At 41.0% G+C, this 23,249-nt stretch overlaps 1 protein-coding gene across 1 annotated transcript in view; it reads left to right on the top strand.

Moving 5' to 3' along the window:
* The first annotated feature begins 3,627 nt into the window (after positions 1–3,627).
* The window catches only part of mybpc2a (myosin binding protein Ca), a 41,339-nt gene continuing 21,717 nt past the window's right edge, over positions 3,628–23,249 (top strand). The window contains exons 1-11 of the mRNA XM_049562301.1: positions 3,628–3,642; positions 4,027–4,041; positions 4,700–4,783; positions 4,926–5,074; positions 6,483–6,600; positions 6,835–6,883; positions 11,543–11,599; positions 11,709–11,881; positions 12,150–12,282; positions 19,523–19,647; positions 22,925–23,030. Of these exons, the coding sequence (XP_049418258.1) occupies positions 4,726–4,783; positions 4,926–5,074; positions 6,483–6,600; positions 6,835–6,883; positions 11,543–11,599; positions 11,709–11,881; positions 12,150–12,282; positions 19,523–19,647; positions 22,925–23,030 (968 nt within the window). The 5' untranslated portion in view covers positions 3,628–3,642; positions 4,027–4,041; positions 4,700–4,725. The remainder of the gene's footprint in view (positions 3,643–4,026; positions 4,042–4,699; positions 4,784–4,925; positions 5,075–6,482; positions 6,601–6,834; positions 6,884–11,542; positions 11,600–11,708; positions 11,882–12,149; positions 12,283–19,522; positions 19,648–22,924; positions 23,031–23,249) is intronic.

Genomic DNA, 23,249 nt, shown 5'->3' on the forward strand with positions numbered 1-23,249 from the left:
TGTTTATGTTCAGTCTGCATAAGTATGAAATACTCACAGTACATTATATCTGCATTAGCACTCATTTCGCCAGTTCATCTGCTTAACCTGTACTTATTCTTCATTAGCGGATGTCCAGCCTGCTGTAGGTAAGTGCTCTGCTTTGTCATTAGTATGTTTGTGTGCGTGTAAGTGTGTGAGTGTGTGTGTTCAGTTTCTGTATGAAGATATTGCAGCTGTCTCAGTGAATATGCTTATACATTGTCTTTAATTTGATCTTTGATGAAATGCTTTTTCATTCGTAATCACACACACACACACACACACACACACACACACACACACACACACACACAAGGAGTTTAACCCTTCATTGTCCACATGACTAATTTCCATGTGCCAACTGTTTCTTTTCACTCAGCGAACAATGAGCCTAGGGATGGTAAGGAAAACACACTATTTTCCAGCCTGCTTGTGCTTTCTGTTTCTCTGCTTGTTTTGTGTCAACCTCCGTGTATCTTAGCGGACATGGGTATCTGTTAGCGATTGTGACAGACTGAAAATGTTCCTCCCAGTCACCTGGGACTGCTCTGGTGACAGCCATCATTGGTGCTTAACATCAAATGTTGTCACTCAGCAGATGGAATCATTATTGCTAATAAAGATGATTATATTTTTGTAGAGATATGGCCTTGAAGATTTCTGGACATTGAGTATAATAGAAATCACAATAATATATTTATTTAGGCAACAAAAGTGACAAAGTGCATCACAGCAAATAGATGAAGAGAAGTGAAAGAGAAGGATGAAAACAATGCAAAGACAAGTTAAAAGCAGCTCAAGTCATCAGATAAACTGTCAGATGAAACAAAATGATGGTAAAATGAGTAAATAAAATACAAATATAACAGACAACAGAGAAGTCTATGACAGAGATAACAACAAAGTGATTAAAGTGGTCAGATTGCTTCCACCAAAGCATCCGAGAGAACATTTGAGAGTGTTTGAATGTGAAATGGATTGAGGAGGTCTGGTTTATAAACAGTGATATATCCTGCCTGTACTTATGCTGGGCATATATCATGTGTGTTTGTGTGTGATATGTGGATATCCTGCAACATGTTACTACTGAATGATATGACAGTGCAAAGTAAGACTGCTGGTAATCACACTGGTTATACAGTTGTTCATTTCTTTTTATGCTGTATGTACAACATGAGGTTGAGTTTGAGACACTGTGTGTTCTATGAGGTGGTGCTCTGATGATGTAATGAATAAGTAATAACCATGAAATTACACCACTATACATTCTATGTATAGTAGTGTAATTTATGGATGGAATGGATATGTTACTATTTTAGAGTAGTAATACCCAGTCTGGGATAGAATATTTGATAAGCTCTTATTCTGCAGGTCCATAAATTCCTAATCATTTCCTAATAATTCTCTGGGAAGGTTCATAGAAAGAACAATGTAATTTGATGCTTATTATATGTTAAATACAGACTGTCTTTAACTGGTAAACAGCTAAGGAATCAATTCCTGCAGGTGAAGCTTAACAATTTACAATTTCTTGGCAGGCAAGTATGCAGTTCAACATATATGAGGGATTGTCATGGTTACAGCAATAAACACTCAAGATTAGGGGACGATCCTGGGCGTGGTTAAAAGAAACGAATGTTGACTGTCTGTGGGAAAAAGGAAACAAACAGTGGTCTCCCTTGTTAAAGGAATACACCAGCCAAAAAATAACCATTTATGTATCAATCATTCACTCCATGTTACACTGAATTTGTGAAGAAAACGTTTTTCCTCGTGTGCCTCCACGGTAAATGAAGAAACAGAGAGAGTTCTTGATGAAATTGAGTAAAAGGGGACCATGTTTAACAGCAGTGAAACTATATCAAAACATGCATTTAGAAACTCTTACATAACTCGTGCAGTTTAATTCAAGTCTCATTTATCCAGTTGTATGAGCAGTATGCATTTTCATTAAAATGTCAATATTTGAAACACGTAAGCATAGGAATAATACAGTTCTGCTCATGTGCTTCTCCAGGCGTGCTACTCATCCATACATGATAATGTTCATGCAGAATCGTTTTAGATAACTGAGCATAGCATTACTGTAGTTCAGGCAGGACATGATGTCAAGCTCAGTTCACATCTCAGCTACATCAGCTGGTCTCAAACAGCCTGATCAACTGATGGATCAGCTTTGCAACCTGCCTCCACCACAGCTCTTCCTTTTAGGTCCTGTCTGACTTATCAATGTCATTTCTGTTTGTCATTGATGCTTGCTCTGTTCTGCTCCTGGGGGGTCTTTGCTGCTGCTCTCCCTGCCTTAGGCTTTACATTTAGACACATGAAACGGCAGGGAGGTTTGCTCTCTCTGCCTCAGGCTTTCCTTGTTTGCGCGTGGAAGGGCAGAGGTATGCTCTCTCCGCCTTAAGGCTTTCCACATTGGCATACAGAAGGGTGGAGAGGAGTGCTCTCTTCACCTTAGGCTTTCCATGTGGGTGCATGGAAGAGCTTTCTACATAGGCTTAGGAAAGGCAGAGAGGCCCCAGAACAGAGCCATGCCATCAAATATAATACTGCAAATAGAAATAAAGTTTTCTTTGACTAAACAGGTCCTGACTGAAGTGAGGTTTGATCAAAAATTCACGTTTAGGAAGTACTGACTGGATAAATGAGACTATCCAGGATTATACTGCATAAGTTGTGCAAAAGTTTATAAATGGATGCTTTGTTATAGTTGTTATTGTTGTCTTGTTGTTAAACATAGACCCCTATAACTCCAATTTGTCTCTTCATAAATTCTACACACGGGGTGAGTAATTGATATATAAATTTATAAATTTTCATAATTTTGTGGGTGAAGTATTCCTTTAAAGTCAGCCATTTTGTTGACCCTATCCGCCCCAACCTCCTCTTAATGTAGACTGTAGGGCAGTCACACATTCATACTAATCCCCAAACTTTGTCTCCATTTTCCCTAAAATTAGTACCAAATTACATTGTTCTTCCCAGGAAAGTTTCAAGGAATTAGTTAGGAGAACATTTCGTGCCCACAAAATGTAGCGTTACTAAATACTGTCATGTGGGTTGTTACAAACTGTCTTCATTACCAAACTATGAAGCTGCAGGCTTTTGTTTTTCAGTCACTAAGTCCCTGCAGGCTTTTGTCCAAAATCAAAGTCCATTCCCAGAACCCTAGGACAGTGTCCGGAGTTAATTTCACTATGCAACCCTCATCCCAAACACAGCAACTGTCCAGTGTAACAGTGTATGAGTGTAAACATTCAAATGTGTCCCCTGGGTGCCATTCCAGGATCAGCTTCACCCACTTAGCATTCTAACTGAAACCTTTTAAATCATCCTGAACATCTGAACTTGGATCTGTCCTCAGGGGCACTTTTGATTAAAAGATCAAATTAACCGAGCCCATAAAAGCAGGGAGGGAGAGAGAGAGAGAGAGAGAGAGAGAGAGGAAGAGGTGCTGACGGTGTGGCTCTCTGAATTTATGGAGGCGCATGACCTTAGTTGACACGTGACCCTGGATCCATTCTCTCAGCGACTGCTCTCGTCCAATGGATGTCCACCCAGGACCCTACTCACTCTACTTGATTGGTGGTCCGATGTTATCTTCACCTGCTGCTTGTCTGTAAACCTTTTCCTGTAACACTTACACTATGTCTAACTCAGAAATTGAGAGAAACCAGAGTTTATGCAGATTATTTACAGTTAAACTCCTGACTTCAGCACAATTAAAGTGACTTTGCAACTTGATTGTTGAAGACATAACTCATTAACAGGTGTGTGTTTTTCTGTAAAAGAAAAATAGGATTTGTTAATTAGAGTCAGGGAAGGAAAGATGTGTTTTTTGGAGTGTGAGAGCACGTCGATTTAGCGTGTGAGTGTTCCTCACCTGAAGTCAAGATTATCATTGGGCCAATTAACGCTTGTGTTGAACAGCACAGTACAGATACTGTACAGACTGACGTGTTCCCCGCTCTCTCCTTCTTTTCTCCCCCTCTGATGCAGAGTTGCCTCCTGATGGTAAGAGAAATTAATACGTTAGCCTCTCTGTAAAGCGTATCAACTGACAAGCAAACACCTTACAGAGGTTACATCAATTTACTTGCAAAAGAAACAAGCGAACGGATAAAAGAGCAGCTCGTTTTTTATCGCCAAGATAAGAGCGTACAGCCTCAGCTTATGTTCTGTCAGGGTGGCAGAAGATTGCAGAGAGTCAACCCTAATGTGGTTTCTTCAGAGGTGATCTGAGGAGTTTCTCTATTCCCTGGGGCCAGTCTGTTCCAGGGGGCTCCTTGGTCGCCTGTCATTTATCAGAGGGTCCCAAATGGTTTATGCAGTGTAACAGCAAAGGCATTTCTCGCTCAACAGTTTTTGCCTTACGGAAAGACTGTTGCTCAGTTTTAGTGCTAAACAACCGTACCGTGCTCAGCGGGTGGAATTTAGTGGTTTGAGACTTCTTATCATCAAATTATATTTCTCCCAGATGATCAGTAAACAGGCGTTCCACTGTAAAAGCACCACAATTAAGAAGACTGCTGATTTGGTGGTTTGCTTGGTCGACTTGTCTCCTGTTGTGGTCTGCAATCTGTTTGTCGTGTCTTTATCTGAGTGGTGCCCGGATCGTGATTTCCAACTTTAATTTGTCCTCTGTGATTCTTCTTTTCACCACCCATAACAGAGCATGTACCAGGGGAGGATCCTCAGATGTCCGAGCTGAGCGGCATTTTCGTGCAGAAGCCAGAGAGTGTCACAGCAACAAAAGGTCTGGCAAGATGATCCGCCGTAAAAATCATGAATTATATTCAGAATGAAAGGAGTGGCCCACTTAGTGCCAAATTCCTGTTGGAGTACAGACAGCTAATCTATCTGAATTAATTACTGTGTCTCATTCTTGCTCCTGGCAGGCAAGGACATCACGTTCGTGGCTAAAGTTGACTCCTCAAACCTGACGAGGAAGCCGACTATGAAATGGCTGAAGGGGAAGTGGCTGGACCTGGGCAGCAAGGCTGGGAAGCACCTGCAGTTCAAAGAGGTCTATGACAGGAACACCAAGGTGTGTATGCACCATGTAACCTCTGTACACTGATTATTAAAGAAATTATTAGCCATGCTAACAGTATGGCTCAAAGGGTGTTGACTGGTCAAATTTGTTGACTGGTCAACTTCTTTGGTACAGACTAATATCTCAAAAAGTTTTGTAGAGTTTTGTAGAGATATTCATGGTCCCCAGAGGTTGAAGACTACTGGCTTTGGTGACTTTTTGTCAAGCACCGTCATCTGATCAAAAGTTTAACTTGACAGACACCTGCAATCATATTTTGGCTTCATTTTTGTACAGTGGGATTAAGTGCAGATGCTATACTATAGTCTATGGGTCAAACTAAGAACTCAAAGTATTCGTCAAATACGTTTTTCCCAAAATGGTCTCTGTATTTGTACAGTAAGTAGTTGTTATCACACTGAGGTGTATTATTTTTATTATTAGCTTTTCAATGCTATAAAAAAGGGGGTTGACATCACGACTGACAGCTGTGATTGACTCGTGTTTGAGTCTGGTGGGCGTATGGGAGGGACCTTAATACTGTGGCTCCACTCCCCGATTGCCACTGTGCAGTCTCTGGCTCCAAACAACGTCATCAATGCAAGATGGCAGTGCCTGTATTTGGGATATATTGGCTCCATTTTTGTAGAGTGGGAGGAAGTTGAGACATGTCATCCGTAATTATATACAGCCTATGGTAAGTATGGCAATTAACTCTCAGTCTTACAAAGTAGTATGTGTATATTTTTATATTTGCTTATATATAAATATATACAACTATAAAAGCATTTTCTGAATGATCAGGTAAGTGCTCTACCATCTCCCAGTAGATGTTTTATTTGTCATAGCTGCAGCTTCAACATTGAAATCTTAAAACTACACCAAAAGAAGATCCTTCCCAGCCATTGTTTGTACGTGTCTCACAGTTCCTTTTAACTTTTTAAATGAATCTCTGGGACTGCAGGAATGTATTTGCATGCTATTACTATATTTTATTTTACATCACAACTTCCTCATTCAGTTGATTCTCTCCACTTCTGGGACGCAGATGCACCTGTTGTGCAAGTTATGCACAAAATATACGCACAACTAGTATTCAACAAAATGCCAAAATAAACTGTAAATATTTGAATAATGCTGAATTGCAAAAGAGAACTTTTACAAGCTGGAGGGAATGATGAGTGTGTAATCTAAAAAGCTGCATTGAGCAGCCGACTAATAAAAGGCGATATCTGCCCAGTGGCTTTATCAGCAAACTGATATCGGTCAAACTGTGTGCTCTGTATACTCTGAGTACATGTTTCTAAGCATGCACTGCATATCTGTGCATATGTGTGTGTGTGTGTGTGTGTGTGTGTGTGTGTGTTCATTTAATTGCATGTGTTCTCCAGCACATCATCCCCCTCTCTCTCCCTGTCAGATCTACACTTACGAGATGAGCATCATCAAAGTAGTGGATGCAGACGCAGGTGGCTACCGCTGCGAGGTCACCTCCAAAGACAAGTGCGACAGCTGCACATTCGATGTCTCTGTGCAGGGTAGGTCTGGAGACACACAATCTCATTATTGTCATCTTCCATTCAGCGTGTCCACCATTACTATGTAACTGGCTTTGTCAGCCAATAACTCAGTGAGTGCGATACACATTAGGTCCTATCATTTAGTGGCCTAGCGAGGTCATCAGTCCATTATTCCTTTGCTGCTCATGCCTGCTGTGTAATGAATTAACCTAGCCAGGCTCTCACCAGTTTTCTCCTTCTGTCTGCTTTCAGCTGTACAAGAGGAGCAGCAGGACAACATCTTGGAGGCGTTTAAGCGATCGTGAGTGTCAGTGTCGGCGAGGGTCTACTCAACATGTCACCCGTCACACTGTCTCCCATATGCTCCTCTGTAGATCGCTGCCTCTGGGCATCTGTCAGTCTCAACGAGTGTCTCTGCCTGTGTGTCTGTCTATCCCTCAGTTGTAGCCGACTTTGTACAAGTCAGTTTGTCTGCTTTCTCTGTCTTTCTGTCACATCTCAATGCATCTGCTGCCTTGGTGTTTTGCTTCACCTGGAGTCCCTTATGGTTAAGCATCTTATGTATTTCGTCACACGTCTCAGGTGACAGTGTCTGAAGGGACTTTTCCTTTTTTTAAATGTATCGTTTTCCCCTCAGTGTCTATTTTTGTCTCTGCTGCTGCTTGTGTGGAGTGTATCTATGTGTGTATCCCATGACTGTGTAGCTTTTTAATGAGTTTTTATAATTTCAGCTGTTCTCAGCCTGTATACTGTATACATCCTGTGTGATCATGAATCAGCTGACACCTTCGTGCAGACACCTCAAGTTCCCATATTTGTAACCTGTGTTTAAAAATATAATTTCCCTCCCTCACGTTAGAGCGTGAGCAAAATGGCACAGGTAAGATGAGAGACGCAATGGGAGAAAAGGCAGCATCATATTGTGGTTTAGACAGCATGTCAGCGTGCTTATTTGCAGAATGCTGATATAAAGGAGAGGAGAGGGCGAGGGTGGAGGTTGGTGTGATAAATGAAAAGTGAAAAGTTGGTTAAAACTCAAATATGTTGCTGGAGAGGTAATGGATGAGCGTGTTAAACACCTTGTCATGCCAAGGTCATTCAGCTCAACCTCCAAAAGGTAAGTATGGAGAATCCTGTCTCCTATGGGACACTCATCTGTGTGTTTCTCTTCACATGTATTACAGTAGCAAATACATGTGGTCTGACTCCACTGGACTCTTTTGGATATTCACTCCTGTTCACCCTTCATGTCTCTGGAGGATCTTTTAATGTGCGTTTCATGTCTGAAATAGCCCAAGCTACCCATCGTATGCCCCAGGCATATCAGGCTATTTTCTCTTCTTCATGTTGTCACTTCGCTGACTGGATGGCCAGCTGAAAAGCCTTCAAAGGGACACGGAAAATATTCTGTGGAATACACACTGTACACTTGCACTGCAGTCTGTGAGAGTCACTTACAGTGTGTATGGAACAGTGTTTCTTGCTTGCATATTATGCCACAGTATATTTACTCTTGAGGCATACAAGCATGTCAGCAAACTTACAGGATTTATACTGTATGTCATGACAATGCTACACACAGATGAATTCCAAAGTAAAGAAAACATCCAGTAGTGATCATGTGGTGGTCTAAATGTAGCTAAAACAACCCCAAATTGCAAATCAATCAAATTCATTTGTCACTAAATTACACGTAAGTTTGTTTTAGTGTGCACCATGATCATGATCATGGAAATAGATGAAGAATAGAACAGGCATTCTTATTCAAATCATCATAGCAGCAGTAAGAGCAGCGGCCTTTTCTTTATGTGTACCGTTGTCATTGCAACCGGTGTAATCAGTATAAAGAGACCTGGTTAGGGCGTTGGAGATGGGACGCCATTTATTTCTATAAAAATTGCTCAGTGGAGCATGAAGCCAAAAACATTCAACTGCTGTGTATAAAATTACCTGGATGATCGGCACTGCTTCCACATTCTTTGGCCCATAGAGCAAGCGCACTAGAGACTTCTGTGCTACTTCTGGGTTAAAGCTCTGCTGACGTAAATGGGGATAATATGATGTGTACAAATGTTATTGTACTGAATAGATCAAATTCTGATAGTCAAAGGAGTCATTTTGCAGGGGCTGTAATGCTTAACAAAACTTACACACATCTCTTTTACAATATGAGTCTTTGGGAAAAAGTCTTTTTGGGCCCAATGGCATCACATGTCAGATTTGGAAACTGTAATTCCACTGTTTGGCCACCCCCAAAATTGGCAGCCTGGCAGACTTCCTGGTTGTAGTGGGCTAATTTCCATATAAACAAACCAACTTGCGTTAAGTCAGGAGCTCCCTTAGGTGAGGTTTTGCAATAATGACTAAATGAGCAGTGGAGTGTCCTGTCATCAGACAAGTTGATCACAGCTTTGGACGGAGGGTATGCAGGCTGAACAGAAATATTCCTGCACCCCTTAATAATTATTAAACAGAAAAATACAATCTTCTGAATTCAAGTTTCTCTCTTCCACCAAACTAAGACTAACGTTTGCTTAATTGCCATGTTAATCATTGTCAAACATGCTTCATCTAAACTTGACAGAATGAAAATAAAACTCACCAAAACTGTCTGAAAAATTAACACTATCAGAGCAAATCATAGCTGCAAATGCTCCATGCTAATGAGTGAAACTATATATAACACACATGGACATTCTTCTGAATCATGGCGTGTTTGTCTATCATTGTGCATCAGTATCAGTTTGTGTCACTGACACTCTGAGAAAAACAAGGTTTTCACTTCAGTTTTTGTTTTCTGTGTGAGCGTCAAGCTCCTGCTGCAGCAGCTTGGAAAAAGCTCAATTTTTCACACTACAATAACATAGACTAATATGAGAGATGAGCATTTCATGTTTTGCTCTCTATGCACATGCTCGCACCATGTAAGAGAGCTCATTATAGTATTCCCCTGGTCCCCATTTTTATGTGAACTCTAGTCCAATATCGTATACCACTAACAGCATTGGAAAATCTGTTTTTTACATCAATGAAATTCTAAAAAAAGACTTTAACAAACCAAGTGCAAAAACATCCTGCAGCACCCTTCTTCCATCATTTGGTGTCTGATGGTTTCATCTGTTGAGTACTCAGGGATCTCTCAAAAATGCTCAAGTAGGTTCAAATCTGGCCGTGGCACACCATCAACATCGTTTTTATGCTCACTCGACCATTTGATGTTCACGTGTGCCCTGGGAACGGGGTCATTATCACCCTGGGAGAACTGACTTGCTTACAGGACGGCAAGGACAACATGGATGGATGTTATCCTTGGATGAACCGTTCATCCATAGGACGAACATGATCACTCGGAATGGCTTTGAATTTATTGGCATTTATCTTGCTCTCCAAGGGGTTCAATGAGCCTCAACAATGGCAGGGAAACACACTCTACGCTGTAAAGGAGCTGCCAAAACTGTTCACAGTGGAAAACAACAAGCACTCGAGCCTGTAGACATTTATTGGCGTGTGCCACACACAACACTTGTCACCTTGTTGAGCACAAGAGGGTGACTGATGACTCGAGACCATGTGAATTTTTCTCATCACTTGTGAAATGTGCATGTTAGGGGTAATAAAGGGTTTATGTGGTGAAACATGGCCATATTTCCCCCCCTTGTGAAGTCCTTAACATATAAATCTGCATGAAATAGCCTTTTTTGATTTGAATCTTGAGTGTGTCCTGATGAATTAATCTCAGACTTCAACCTAAGATCACCTTTAGCCACATCTGGGCTAACAACACCTCAGCCATGCTCCGGAACTTGCACAATCAGATTATTCACTTGTACTTCTGTAATATATAGCAGAGGTGTGGACTCGAATCACATGACTTAGTGACTCATGAATTCACTTGGATCTGAGCCTTTTGATTTAAAAATACTTGATACCTCCCCCCAAGCCCAAAGATTGTTATTCAAAAAGAGTGTCACAAATCAATAATTTCCCTTCATTTCCTGAATCAGATTACCTTAACTCTATTCATTACCAGCAAGAACCATGAAGAGCTAATGTTAACTAACTAACTTGTTACTGAGCGCCAGTTGGAAAAAATGACACTAAAGACAATTTCGTTAGCCTACAAAAACTATGCGGTGGCCAACAAAAAACAAGTTGCTGTATGAAAAACATGCAGATTGAAAATTACATGCACAGACACAATGACTTTGACATTTGAAGGTGCACAAAGAGCGGTAAGTTAAGGCTCTCAGCTTTACAGCTAAGTATTTACTTTTAGCAAACTAGTTTTAACAAGTAAACACAAGTTTTAAAAATTTTGGTAAATTTACTTTTATTACTCTGTTATTAAAGTGCCATTACTTTTGGTGAAGAGTGTATTATGACTTGCTTAGGACTAGAAACTCTAGTTTTAGAACTTTGGACTTGACTTGGGACTTGTAAGTCTTGACTTGGAACCTGAGTGTAAAGACTTGAGACTCACTTGGTCCCACCTCTGATTTACAGTATACAATATTTGTGTTTGAAAAGTATGTATTTTGCTTCTTGCTCATTTTTGTCACGTCTGCAGCTTACATGTGCTTGTCTGTTGTCATTTCTGTCTGTCACTTGAATTTAGGGCATGATGGTAGCTTGTAGTCCTCATCAAACGCTCCACTCTGTGTTCTCACTCATCCTATTTTTGCATCGAACACAGGATGAAAAAAAAAGGGTAAGCTTTAACTACAGCCACTAATTCATTAGAACTCCGCTGTGTGCTTTTGTATTCACTCATGTTGTCTTTGTTGGGTTTATAATTGTCTTGTAATTTCGCCGTGTATTTATAGCTCTGTGTAATGTGGAATAAAAGGGGATGTTTTATTATGAAGCTACATTTTCTAATGCTGTTTTTTTCACCAGTGTTGCACAGATTTAGAAACATAACAACATTATTCCCCCTGAACCTCTTTTCTTTTAACTCCAGTGGAGATGCAGATGAGGATGCTGGTGATCTCGACTTCAGTGCCCTGCTCAAGAAAAGGTAAGATCATCTACATCACCCACAGACATGCTTGATACAGTAAGAACCTAAATTTGAATCTCTTAAATTTGGTTGTCTCTCTGGTCTTATCTCAATCACACATTTCAAGGGAGAGGAAACAAAAGGAGACTGTAGTAGAAGAAGTGGATGTATGGGAAATCTTAAAGAATGCCAAGCCCTGTGACTATGAGAAGATTGCCTTCGAGTATGGCATCACAGACCTGAGGGGCATGCTGAAGAGGTTGAAGAAGATGAAGAAGGTGGAGCCCAAGAAGAGTGATGGTGAGAAGCAAGGAAAGAGACAGGAGAGGTGTTATGAGGCAAAAGAAGACTGTGCACAAGGAGTGAGGCGGCAGGCAGGAAACCAGAGCTCTTTAATGCAGTGGGCTGTAAATACCAGCAGCATTTAAAGGCCTTTGGGGGGGAGTTATATTGCAGGGACAACAGGTGGAACGTGTATTAGCATATGCTTGCTGTTGGTTGGCACTTATGGATTATTTGGCTATTAAAGCAGTGGTTGAACTATACTAACTGGATACTTTCCACTCAGCTTTCCTGAGGAAGCTTGACTCAGCCTACTCAGTGGACAAGGGCAAGAGGATCCAGCTCACAGTGGAGGTGGCTGACCCCAACGCTCAAGTCAAGTGGCTCAAAAATGGACAGGAAATCAAACCATCAGCCAAGTGAGCAAGTTACCACCACTTACGTGGTGCACTGAGCAGTAAATGTGTTGGTGTAAGTGTGATGTTGAGGGAGTATACTAGTAATGTATGCCTCATTGCAACTGGATGCTACTGCAGTTTAAACAAAGTAGCTGTTGTTGTAAAAAGTTGTGAACAGTTAAACTGCACCATTCTAAATCTGATGACCTTGACAGTCATCGGGCCCTGGCAGGTCCTAGCTGCTCAATGAAGCCATGCAAAAAGTGCATGTTCATGACTGATATAGGTTTACCACTCACTGCCACCTTGGTCGTTACTGCAGCCAGAAAAAACAAATATAGGCACGGAGCAGGGAGACTGGATGAAGCTGAGATATATTAAGCAGGTAGACACCTGCATAACTGAAGGCGATGCACTGAGAGTCCTATTAATCAAATAACATGCTCTCAAACTAACCTCTCTGTAAGCCTCAGTGTCAACCCTAACTTAAGTTAACTGATGTTTTGTCACCTCGGGGGAAACACAACCTTAAGTTGTTATGGTGAACATGTTAGCGAACAGCTGCCAATATACATATCTGGACATGAAGCTACATTAGCAGTTATTAGGAGTCATGTTTACGGCAAGCGGCAACCTCCAGAAAAAAAGAAGCCAACGCACAAGTGTGAAAAAAAAACTGCAGTTCCTCAAATGGCCACTTGAGGCTGGCTCAAAACAGTCAATCACCATAGACTCCAATGTTAAATTGCCCAGTTTTACAGGAAAAATAAACATGATTGCAGCCTGGTACAAAAAAAAGTTTTGGTCTCTATAGCTAATTTCAACATTCATGACAACTGTGCGGGGTAGGAATTTTTATATAACTCATCTGTTTGCATTTTATTAATAGTTAAAGATACACACAAGTGACAGCCTATTTGCAGACAATGTTCTTGGCTTCTCAGTCAGACCTAGGACCCAACAATACCAGAGTGAGGACACTTCCACTGACTCTTGTGGTATGTTGAAGTTAAGCCTCACGCGCCCTCTAGTGGGGCAGGAGGGCATTACCTTTCCGACCAGAAAACCCATTCACTTACAGTATGTCTGACGCGGACTTGCTTGTAAGTTGATGAAAACTGCCTTGTTTTTACTTTTAGGTGTCTTGGTCATATTAAGTCATGCTTATAATTTGTTTATTTCAAAATCTAGAGAGTAACATTATGGTAGACAACTGTTTGTTTTTTTACTTGTAAACGGGTCATATTACGCTGCTATTACATATATATATATATATATTATATTACGGTAGATTATGGTAGATTATGCTTTTAGGTTTGCTTGACTTTGGAAACGCACAAGAATTCCTGGTCGGCAGCAATGCAGAAATACTGAAGTTCAGTCAGTTCTTGGTTAGATATGCAAAGCGCTATCCCGCTACTAGAGGGCACGTGACCAACTTTCTGCTTGACCAATGTGTGTCACTACTCTGGTATTGTAGGGTCCAAGTCAGATCCCTCGCTCCTCCACAGCTCCACCCTCTTGTTCAAATATGATCACTTCCAGCTCCAAAAATCCAAGATGGCCAAGTCCAAAATGCCAAGCTTGAGAATTCAAAATGGGAGTCCACAAACCAATGGGTGACATTATGGTGGCTACATCTCTTTCTATATAGCCCACCTGAAGTCCAATATTAAAGGGAAATTTCGGTTTATTTCAACCCATCTCCTATCGTCCTAAATTTGTTTGAAGTGACTAGTGACATAGAAATAATAGTTAGCATGTTAGCCGTTAGCATAGATACAGCCGGGGCGCATAGTAGCGTCAGACCTGTTAAAACGTAAGTGAACGGGTATACCTTCAAGTGCGAAGTTAGTCCACTAAACAAGCTTTTTTTCCACAAAGACCGCCTCATATCATTAGGATAAATGTCAGAGAACATATAGAAAAGGACATGTAAATGTGTTGTCTTACCTTACCGGTGTGCTGCCATGTTTGTTCACCATCTAGCTCTGCTTTCCAAAGCGTGGCCGAAATATATCTCGCCAGCTCTAGATAAAGCCCAGCTGGATACTACTCCAGGTAGAGGTGTCTTGTCCTCGGTCACATCCAGACCTTGAAAATAAGGCTGCAACCGGTCCCATTCCTTGCAACAGAGGCATTCTTCTTCTGTGGGCACTGGAGCACAGCATTCACAGGTACACCACCAATCTCCAGAGCTACTCAGCCTTGCAGCAGCCATTCCTCCCCTCTCGTCCTCTACCTGTTGCGCCTCTCTCTCTCTCCTCCTCCGTTCTTCGATTTCACAAAGCTCTTCGTCAGTGTATTCTGGCTCAAATAAATAAGGGCGGCCATCAAACTCTTTGATCTTTCATAAAATAAATGAATGAACTTTTCAGGCTACTGTCCAGTTCTGCCTTCCAGCTGTTGCTGCTTGTTCAGGCACGCTACGAGATCGCTGCTTGATCTCGCAATATTTCGGCCGTGCTATAAACAAACATGGCAGCACACCGGTAAGGTAAGACAACACATTTACATGTCGTTTTCTGTATGTTCTCTGACATTTATCCTAATGATATGAGGCGGTCTTTGTGGAAAAAAAGCTTGTTTAGTGGACTAACTTTGCACAAGGTATGCCCGCTCACTTACATTTTAACAGGTCTGATGCTATTATGCACCCCGGCTGTATCTAGGCTAACGGCTAACATGCTAACTATTATTTCTATGTCACTAGTCACTTGAAACAAATTTAGGACGATAGGAGACGGGTTGAAATAAAACTGAAATTTCCCTTTAACTCTCCTTTGAGATCTGTTGTTGGTTTCCACCAACCCTTAGAGGAAATATCCAAATAGTATTAAAAGTATACTATACAGGATTTCCCTAAAAAACAAAGTGTAGACTCACACAAAAGTAATCCCTCTCTATCATTACTTATGACCCATTACAAGTGTGTGGTGGTGTATTTCTCTGCAGAGACTCTGCCCTCTGCTTGGATTTTCTTATTTTGTTCTTGTTTACTATGTTCACGATGTTGCTGAGCAAAGCACGCAAGTAAGGTCAGGATTCTATAAAAAGGTAGCGACCAGGTACAAGACCATACGCAGCATGCATCCAAGAGGAAGCTACAAAAATTATGCACACAGTGTAGAAAAACACAAATATAGTGAACAAGAATGAATCTGGCGTTGGCTTTCACCTTCGCTGGCAATAGGCTACTGTTGGCGAACAGTGGCCAACAATTCATGCACTGTATACCTTTAAGAGCAACTTGTAAATGGTTGGAGTAACTGGCATATTAAGTGGCCTATGAGCAGAGTTGGGTATAACGCGTTAGAGTACTTTGATTACTTTTTTGCAGTAACGAGTAACCTAACGCGTTAGTTTGCTGTTTGAGTAATCAAATACTTAAGTACATTTTCTAACAAGACATCTGTTACTTCCGTTACTTTTAGAACTCTGGTCCTTCAGCTCCAAAACAGCAACGGCTGTCGTTTGGTTCTAATAACAGAGATAACGTTAAACCTATCAGTCTGAAAGAAGCCACGGAGCTTGTGGCTCGCTATGTGGTCAGAGAAATGCTGCCGTTGTCTGCGGTGGCGTCTAAATAGGTGGAGTAGGACTCGCTGACAGACATATTTCAGACACAGGACTTGCATTGTGCCTGGTAACGTTACACGCTGGTACTCACCAATTATCCCCGGTCGTCTTTCACGGCGTGTGTGATGTCATTGGATTATTCTTGTCCTATTTTTTTATCACTTTCACTATTATTTGAGTCACTGTGTCTGTTCATGTGCCAGCCGACATGTTGCTGCAGTCACCTAAAAGCGTCAGCAGATGGCAGGAGCTACATTTGAAGCGCCAAACGTAAACTGTCAAGCTACTGTATCTTCCACAAGAAGTTCTGACAAATGTTTCAGAATAAAAGCCTATTTATAAAATGGAGGGATTCTCTAGCCGAGGTTATAAGGGGCTTTTAATTTCAAACAAGTGTTGAGTTTGAAATGACGATGCGATATGTTAACTTTACAAAGACAACGGAGCGGATAAAAAGTAAATATATAAACACACAGAGGGATTAATGTCTATAATGTAGTTTGTTTCAAATGAAGCTGGGAGCCTCTGCAGTTGTGGTGAGTAAAAGCCCCGCCGCTATTTGTTCATGTTATTACTTTATGTCCAACCGTGAGGATGTACCATTGTTTGCTAGCTTGATGCTAATGATAGTAACGTTAACTCGGGAACTGCCCATTGTTCCGACCATATTAAACTCATTGTTCCGAAGTCCGTTCCGAAATCATCATGATGCCCTGTGGTTAAGGTCTGGTTAGGTTTGGGCACAAAAACCACTTGGTTAGGGTCAGGAAAAGATCATGGTGTGGGTTAAAATGAAAAAGAAAGTGAGAAACACATAAGCCGTGAGCCTGCTCCGCCTCAAGCCGGTTGCGGCGCACCATACGCCCGCCGAGAGCAGTTCAGCACCGCGGACAGTCAGACTAATGGGATGTCGAACCAATGACATGGACCCCGTTAACTCAGCGGGTTGACAAAGTGCCTCTCCTGTTTCACACCATCATTCCCCCTTTTACTCTGTGTGGTAACATCCCTAGAGGAAATATTAAAAATGCTGGGGTGTTGTTGTCATACAGTTGTCTACGGCAGCAGATCGTTGTGTGTTTCTACTGGTCAAAGTGACGGCTGTGATGGGAGAATTGGATCTCAGTGAAGGGCAAGTGGTCCATAACTTTAATTTTGGAGACAAAAAAATGTAGGCTTAGCGCCCTGTGGTCCATTGCCCAATAAGAAATGTAGAATACTCACAAGTATCAGGAAGTAACGTTGGAAGTACTTTTAAAGTAATTGAGTTACTTTACTTTTAAAGTAACCCTTACCCAACACTGCTTATGAGTACACTTGGATATAGGTGCAGCTTAGTGGCTGCTCTGAAAACTTATTACACCATAACACTGGACTGGAGACCCACTGAGATGAGTCACAACAATTGTTTTAATTTAAAAATCTTTGGGAACAAACGCTGACTCTCTGACTAGCAGTAGATAGAAATGTTAGTTTTGAGCCTCTTTAGCCCACTGAGCTCTCTTCAGTGTCTCTCGCTCTCCTCTTTGCTCTTTCCCCTTCCTCCTTCAAAGGCTTCTTTTGGTGTTTTATTGAAGAGGCTACAGCTGTTACAGCAAGTGGTATTTTTTCAATGGCTCCACCATCTGCCATTTTGAGGAGCCTAATGCTGTTCATTGAAAATAAGGCAGTCCTCTTCCTGTTTTGATGAAGACAGTTACTGTGTGACTTTTTTTTTTTTTTTGCCCTGAGCGGAGCCTCCCAGGAGGTCCTTCCAGGCTGCGTGACCATCGAGATCTAAGAGAATCAAATGTTTTAGGTTACAGAGTAGGAGCCATGGGGATTAGGGTTTTACAGGCAGCCTGATACAATCCAGGTCATCGTTGTTTCATTTTTAAAAAGATATAAAGCCAAACTGCTTATGAATATGGTACGGAAAATTATGTTGTATCTAATTTATCTGAAAAGCAATGTACACAGTTTATCTCTAGTATTTTACCACTCAAGGTAAAAAACTAAAATATATGTCTGAAAGGAGAAAAGCAGATTTGTATAATGTGCTATCTCAATAGAAAGTTTGTTAAATTTTGTTTTCTGTTTCTTTTTTCTGGGAACCTTGCAATAATTTGTTTAATAAGATAAGAACAGATTTAAGTTTTAAGAAACCATGAGCACCAAAGTATATTTCATTGACATATACCAGCATAGTGAACAAAAGAGATTAAAATAGTGATGACTTCATACCAAGCAGCTGTATTATTCAGTCCCAGTCCACTGATCAAAATATATTTTTTTGTTTTTTATAAACTTAATTTGAGTTGTGAATATTGTTGGGCTCACTAGCCATCTCTCCTCAGCTTCACCTCCAACTTGGAGGCTTAGGAGAGCAGATTTGCCAAAAAATAAAAACAGTAGCAAAAAACGGTTGTAAAACATTGAACACACTTCCTGAAAATTCCTGTGCAGATAATCCAAGTGTCTTGTATCCATTTGTTAGCTCAAGGAAATGCATGCACGACTATTTTTGCTAAACTATTGCTAAACAAAGAGCGTGGACTATCCTCCTGTGAAGGATTGTGTTGTGCACATGCAAATGCACGCCCAAGCGTAATTCCATGAGCCCACAAATGGTCACAAAACACTTGGATAATGCTCTCCTTGGTGCCATGCTGCGGCCCAAAATTTTGAATTCCCATAGGTCCAAAAAATGTCCCAGTGGACCGAAAGCTATTTTCTCATACAGCCTGTTATCCCAAAAACAAATGCTCATTGCTCCGCAATCCTGCGACTTCTATGCTACCAAATGTGGGCATTTTAATCCAAAATATGATCTTCTCCTAACCATAACCATGTGGTTTTGTGTCTAAACCTAACTACACATTCACCACAGTATTGTTGACAAATGTTAACATATATGTGGTTCACATTAACATTCAGTGCAAACATTAGGTTGTCAAATCTCAGGGAGTTTGTATTTTCAAAGAAATGGGACTTGGAAGCAAATGGTTTTGTTTTGGGACAATGGACTGTCAGAGAATTGGGCTTTCAGTCCAATGGGACATGCTTTGGACTAACAGGGCTCTGGAATTTCGGGCTGTCAGAACAATGGGCAGTCTCCCTCCACTTAATGCCCTTTGATATCTCTGGGACCATAGAGAGCCAAGGGAGGTGAGCTTGTTTTTCAGGGAACTATTCCTTTAATACAATTTTATATCATACACTCGATATGTTTTACTGCCTCACATGCCTCATCTGCTGCTGCTGAAATTAAACTGACTGTGAATGGCAGTCTCCACCATGAGTTGTCTGATGATGTGAACACTTGTAACCATGGGAATATTTCCCATCACTGCCTTCCATGCGTGTGATGATGAGTCGGTGGCATTACTGTAGTCCTTTGATGTCTGTCACCATGTTGGTACAGCAACCAAAATGTGTGTGTGTGTGTGTGTGTGTGTGTGTGTGTGAGAGTGAGTGTGTGTGTGGGAGTGCATACTTGTGCTGAAGGTCTGTATAAGAATGTCTCGGTCTATGACTGTGAGTCACTCCGTTGTCTTCAGGCCTCTGCATTTGACTGAGGCCAGATTTGCTCAAAGCAGGTATTCATTATTCTCTCTCTCTTCCTCTGTGTCTGTGTCTCTCTCACCTCGTTTGTTCTCTATCCTCATCATATAATCTTCCCCCATCATCCCTGTGTGTCCAGGTATGTGTTTGAGAGCGTGGGCAACAAGCGGACACTCACTATCAACAAGTGCAACCTGTCTGATGACGCAGCGTACGAGTGCGTGGTCGGGGAGGAGAAGTGCTTCACGGAGGTTTTTGTCAAAGGTATATGAGTCACTGTCTTTGGAGGAATCCTTCTTTCAGCAGGGAGAGCTTTTTCTGCTCGGTTTAGCAAATGCTGTCATTTGAACGTTGAGAGGCTTGACAGCTCTGTTCCCTTCTTGTGTCTGTGTTTGTCTTCTGTTTATTTCAATGCTTTTATGCCTCACAGTAGCATGCAGCTCTCTGTTGTTGGCTCACTCATTTTTAATGGGTACGTGTCGAGTGAAATTCTCATGTTTTGTTTATTGTCATGTATCACTGTTGTTGTGCTGTACATATTAATGTGCTGTCATATTTGCTAGAATTTGATTGATATGTGAGAATTTGAAGGTCACTTTGATTCAGTGGCGGAGCGGGTGGGAGCTTCTTCTCATGGAGCCCTGAATCTTTTCGGTTTTTAAAATACCTTCAATTTCTTGTCGTTTCCCCTCAGTCTCTCTGACTGGACCAGCAAATCAATGTTGCAAAAGTTCTATTACTTCTTCTGTTAGTAACGATGTTCATGCCAAATGCCTACCCTACCTGTGTTATGTAACTTTAAAATAGTAAGAGCAGACAATTTTTGCCTCATTTTAGGTGGCAGCAGTGAAAATTAGTCATCCTCAATGTTTGTTGTGCTGTGGTTTCAGAGTGATGATGACAGTTGGAGAACAGTTAGATTCAAAATAGGTTGTTGGCGCTACAGGATGTTTTCTTCCCTTGGCAACTATCATGTTTTTCCAAATGATGTACAGATTTTTAGCTACTCTATTATCTGACTGGCTTAAAAAATAGTGCATATAACTGCCATAAATGGGGAAAAAATCTTCCAGGGGGTACATCATAGATTTTAATAACAACTAGATAATGATGGCAAAATGGCACCTTTTCATGCCAGTGGAGTTGCTCACCTGGCACATACACCAAAAAATGTTTTAGCTTCCGGGTTTACTCAAGCAGTATGCCACCCACTGAATATGAGCAGTAGTGTTTCTCCTGTTAGACCCTCCCTCAAGTTCCCACTCAGCTCATAGACTTTACATTGTGATGACATCAGGAATTTTTGGGCTGCAGGAGAGTTTTTTGCTGCAGTATTGTGAGTGGCCACTAGGGAAAGTTGGCTATAAGGCTGACTGGCATTTCTGGGGGTGTGGGGAGCATGCCCTAGACTCTCGGTTTGGGCTGAGCCCTGGATGTTTTACGTCTGCCCCTGTTTTGCCTCCGCCCACCAACAAAGGTAATTCTGTTTACTAGCAGTGAAAGGGTCTATATATTAGGCTACTCAGCAGTATTTAAAGTAATTACAATTAGCTCTACCTTTACCTGCAACATTAAATGCTGAACATGTTAATGCAATAATTATAATCCAATAATATAATACTTATTTTTCTGAAATTAAACATTCTGCATAATGCATGTTTTTTCCACTTAAACAACATTGTACTACTATGAGTTTTTGGGATCTAAAAAGACAAGAATTATATAATATAATATAATATTATATTATCAGTCTAACTCTGGCGCTTATATCTTAATGGTCTCTTCTGAGTCCTTTTTGTGAGCATATGAGAGGTTTTAATAGATGTAATTGGGTCTACTGCTTCTATATTAATCCCATGCTTTACTCTGTGTGCTCGCTGCTGCCCATACTGCTTTTATATTTTCAGAGGCCATACAAGAGGGTAAGCTCTTCATCACAGACACTGCTCCCATGCCACCTACAGTGTGTGCATCTGTGTTAATGTGCAGGGGGTTTTATGGACACAAACACTTTGTGTCCATAAAAGTATCATTCACGTTGCTGTTTGCAAACATCTGCATCAGTGGCTTTTGTTGTTGATTCATCTTGACATTGTTGAAGACAGTGGGGAGTTCAGCAGATGACAACTAGTGAAACTAGAAGGCACAGCACTTAAAAAATGACAAAGTATGTAAGCAAAGGCTTTTGCTTTTGTTGTGTTGTGGTATAAAGTGAATGGCACCAAATTCGACACTCACGAAGCTCTGGTTGCAATCAGATGTAGATTAATGTAAAAATGAGGTTTGTACACTTGTAGTTACTTGATTTTTGTCACTATAAATAATTAATTTGATTGACTTTTCATCAGTTTCAAGTAGTTATGAAGATAGTCATTTTTAGGACATACAGTAATCAGTAGTTCAGTGTCTAAGTTTCAATGCACATTTCTGGAAAAGTGAAAATACATGGGTAAATACCTCTACACGTGGAGACACATAGAGATGATCATGATAACAGAACAGAAGTAAAAATGACTCAATGAAAAATAGTCAGAAATAAATGAATAAATTGCAGAAATAAAAATAAAAAAATAAAACAGAGAGGTGGCTGTATGCACAATTATATCATTTGTTTTGTGGTGGGGTTTTTTCTAGTTATGTCTCCTCTATTTATCCCTGGAAGAAAAGTTTTTAGGTGGAACAACCACAAATCACACTGAAGATATGGAGCTCATTTCATCAAACTTCTGCGAGGCCCGCAGTCACATTGTACACATCTGTGCGGTACTGTGACTGTGGTTCAGAGAGTTTTTGGGCTCTCGGGCCGAGGTTGAAGAGAATTGAGACGTCCGGAGGGGGGCTGGATGCTGACGATGACAAATAGCTGAGGCTAGCAGAGCATCAAGCATCACACCATGCGGTTACACAATGTGACTCCCACCACCTCGGGAGAGTTGAGGTACCTTCCACCTCTACAGGACGGGTGTGGTTGGTGGCACTGAGAAGGATTTCAGGAGTGTATTGTGCTAAAAAAGGGCACGTATATGCTCTGTGTGTTAGGCTTTTCTACTTAATGAGAACACCAATACACATGCCACCAACCAGCCATTACCAGAGGAGGGAGGAGAACAAAAATACCTGAAGTACAGCTAGTGTTGTAATAAAAATAATCACATTTATGTTGTCAATGATGTTGATGTTCAGTGAATTCCATGTTTCATTTTTGTCAGACAAAACTCCTCACACATGTAAAACAAACACTGTATATATATGTATATATATATATATACATATATATATACTTTAGTGAGAAATCAAGACTTTGCGTGTGCCGGAATTTAGTTATTATATTTGTTGCTGAGTCATGCCCTGTTCTCAAAGAAAGACTTGCTCACTCTACTCAAGTCCTAATACCTTCCAGCTCTGTTCATCCACCGCACGTCTTTTATCCTCCTCTCATCTTCCTGGTCAGCATTACTGTGATGATTTAGTCAGTTCGTTAATGACTCAACATCACCCTGCTTTTTCAACATTTTGCTCAAAGCTGTACGATTGTCTTTAGAGCCTCCGATCACCATCACCAAGCTGCTGGATGACGTTCACACCGTGGTGGGCGAGAAAGTGGAGTTTGAGGTGGAAGTATCCGAGGAAGGAGCCAACGTCAAATGGTGAGCCAGTATATCACTTAATAGGAAATGCATTATCGTTTAATAATCTGTGGGGTCACATAAATACCCAGATTACAACTATGTCTTTATAAAGGCGGAAACACAGTCAGTTTAAATACTGATGTTGGAGTGTTACAGTCTTCTGCCACTGACGGACATTTAACTTTTTCTTGTAATACTCTTTCATTCTGCAGTTGCTGTGAGTGCAGCACCTAACAT

Source organism: Epinephelus fuscoguttatus, linkage group LG19 (assembly GCF_011397635.1).
Source record: "Epinephelus fuscoguttatus linkage group LG19, E.fuscoguttatus.final_Chr_v1".
NCBI classification, from domain to species: Eukaryota; Metazoa; Chordata; class Actinopteri; order Perciformes; family Serranidae; genus Epinephelus; species Epinephelus fuscoguttatus.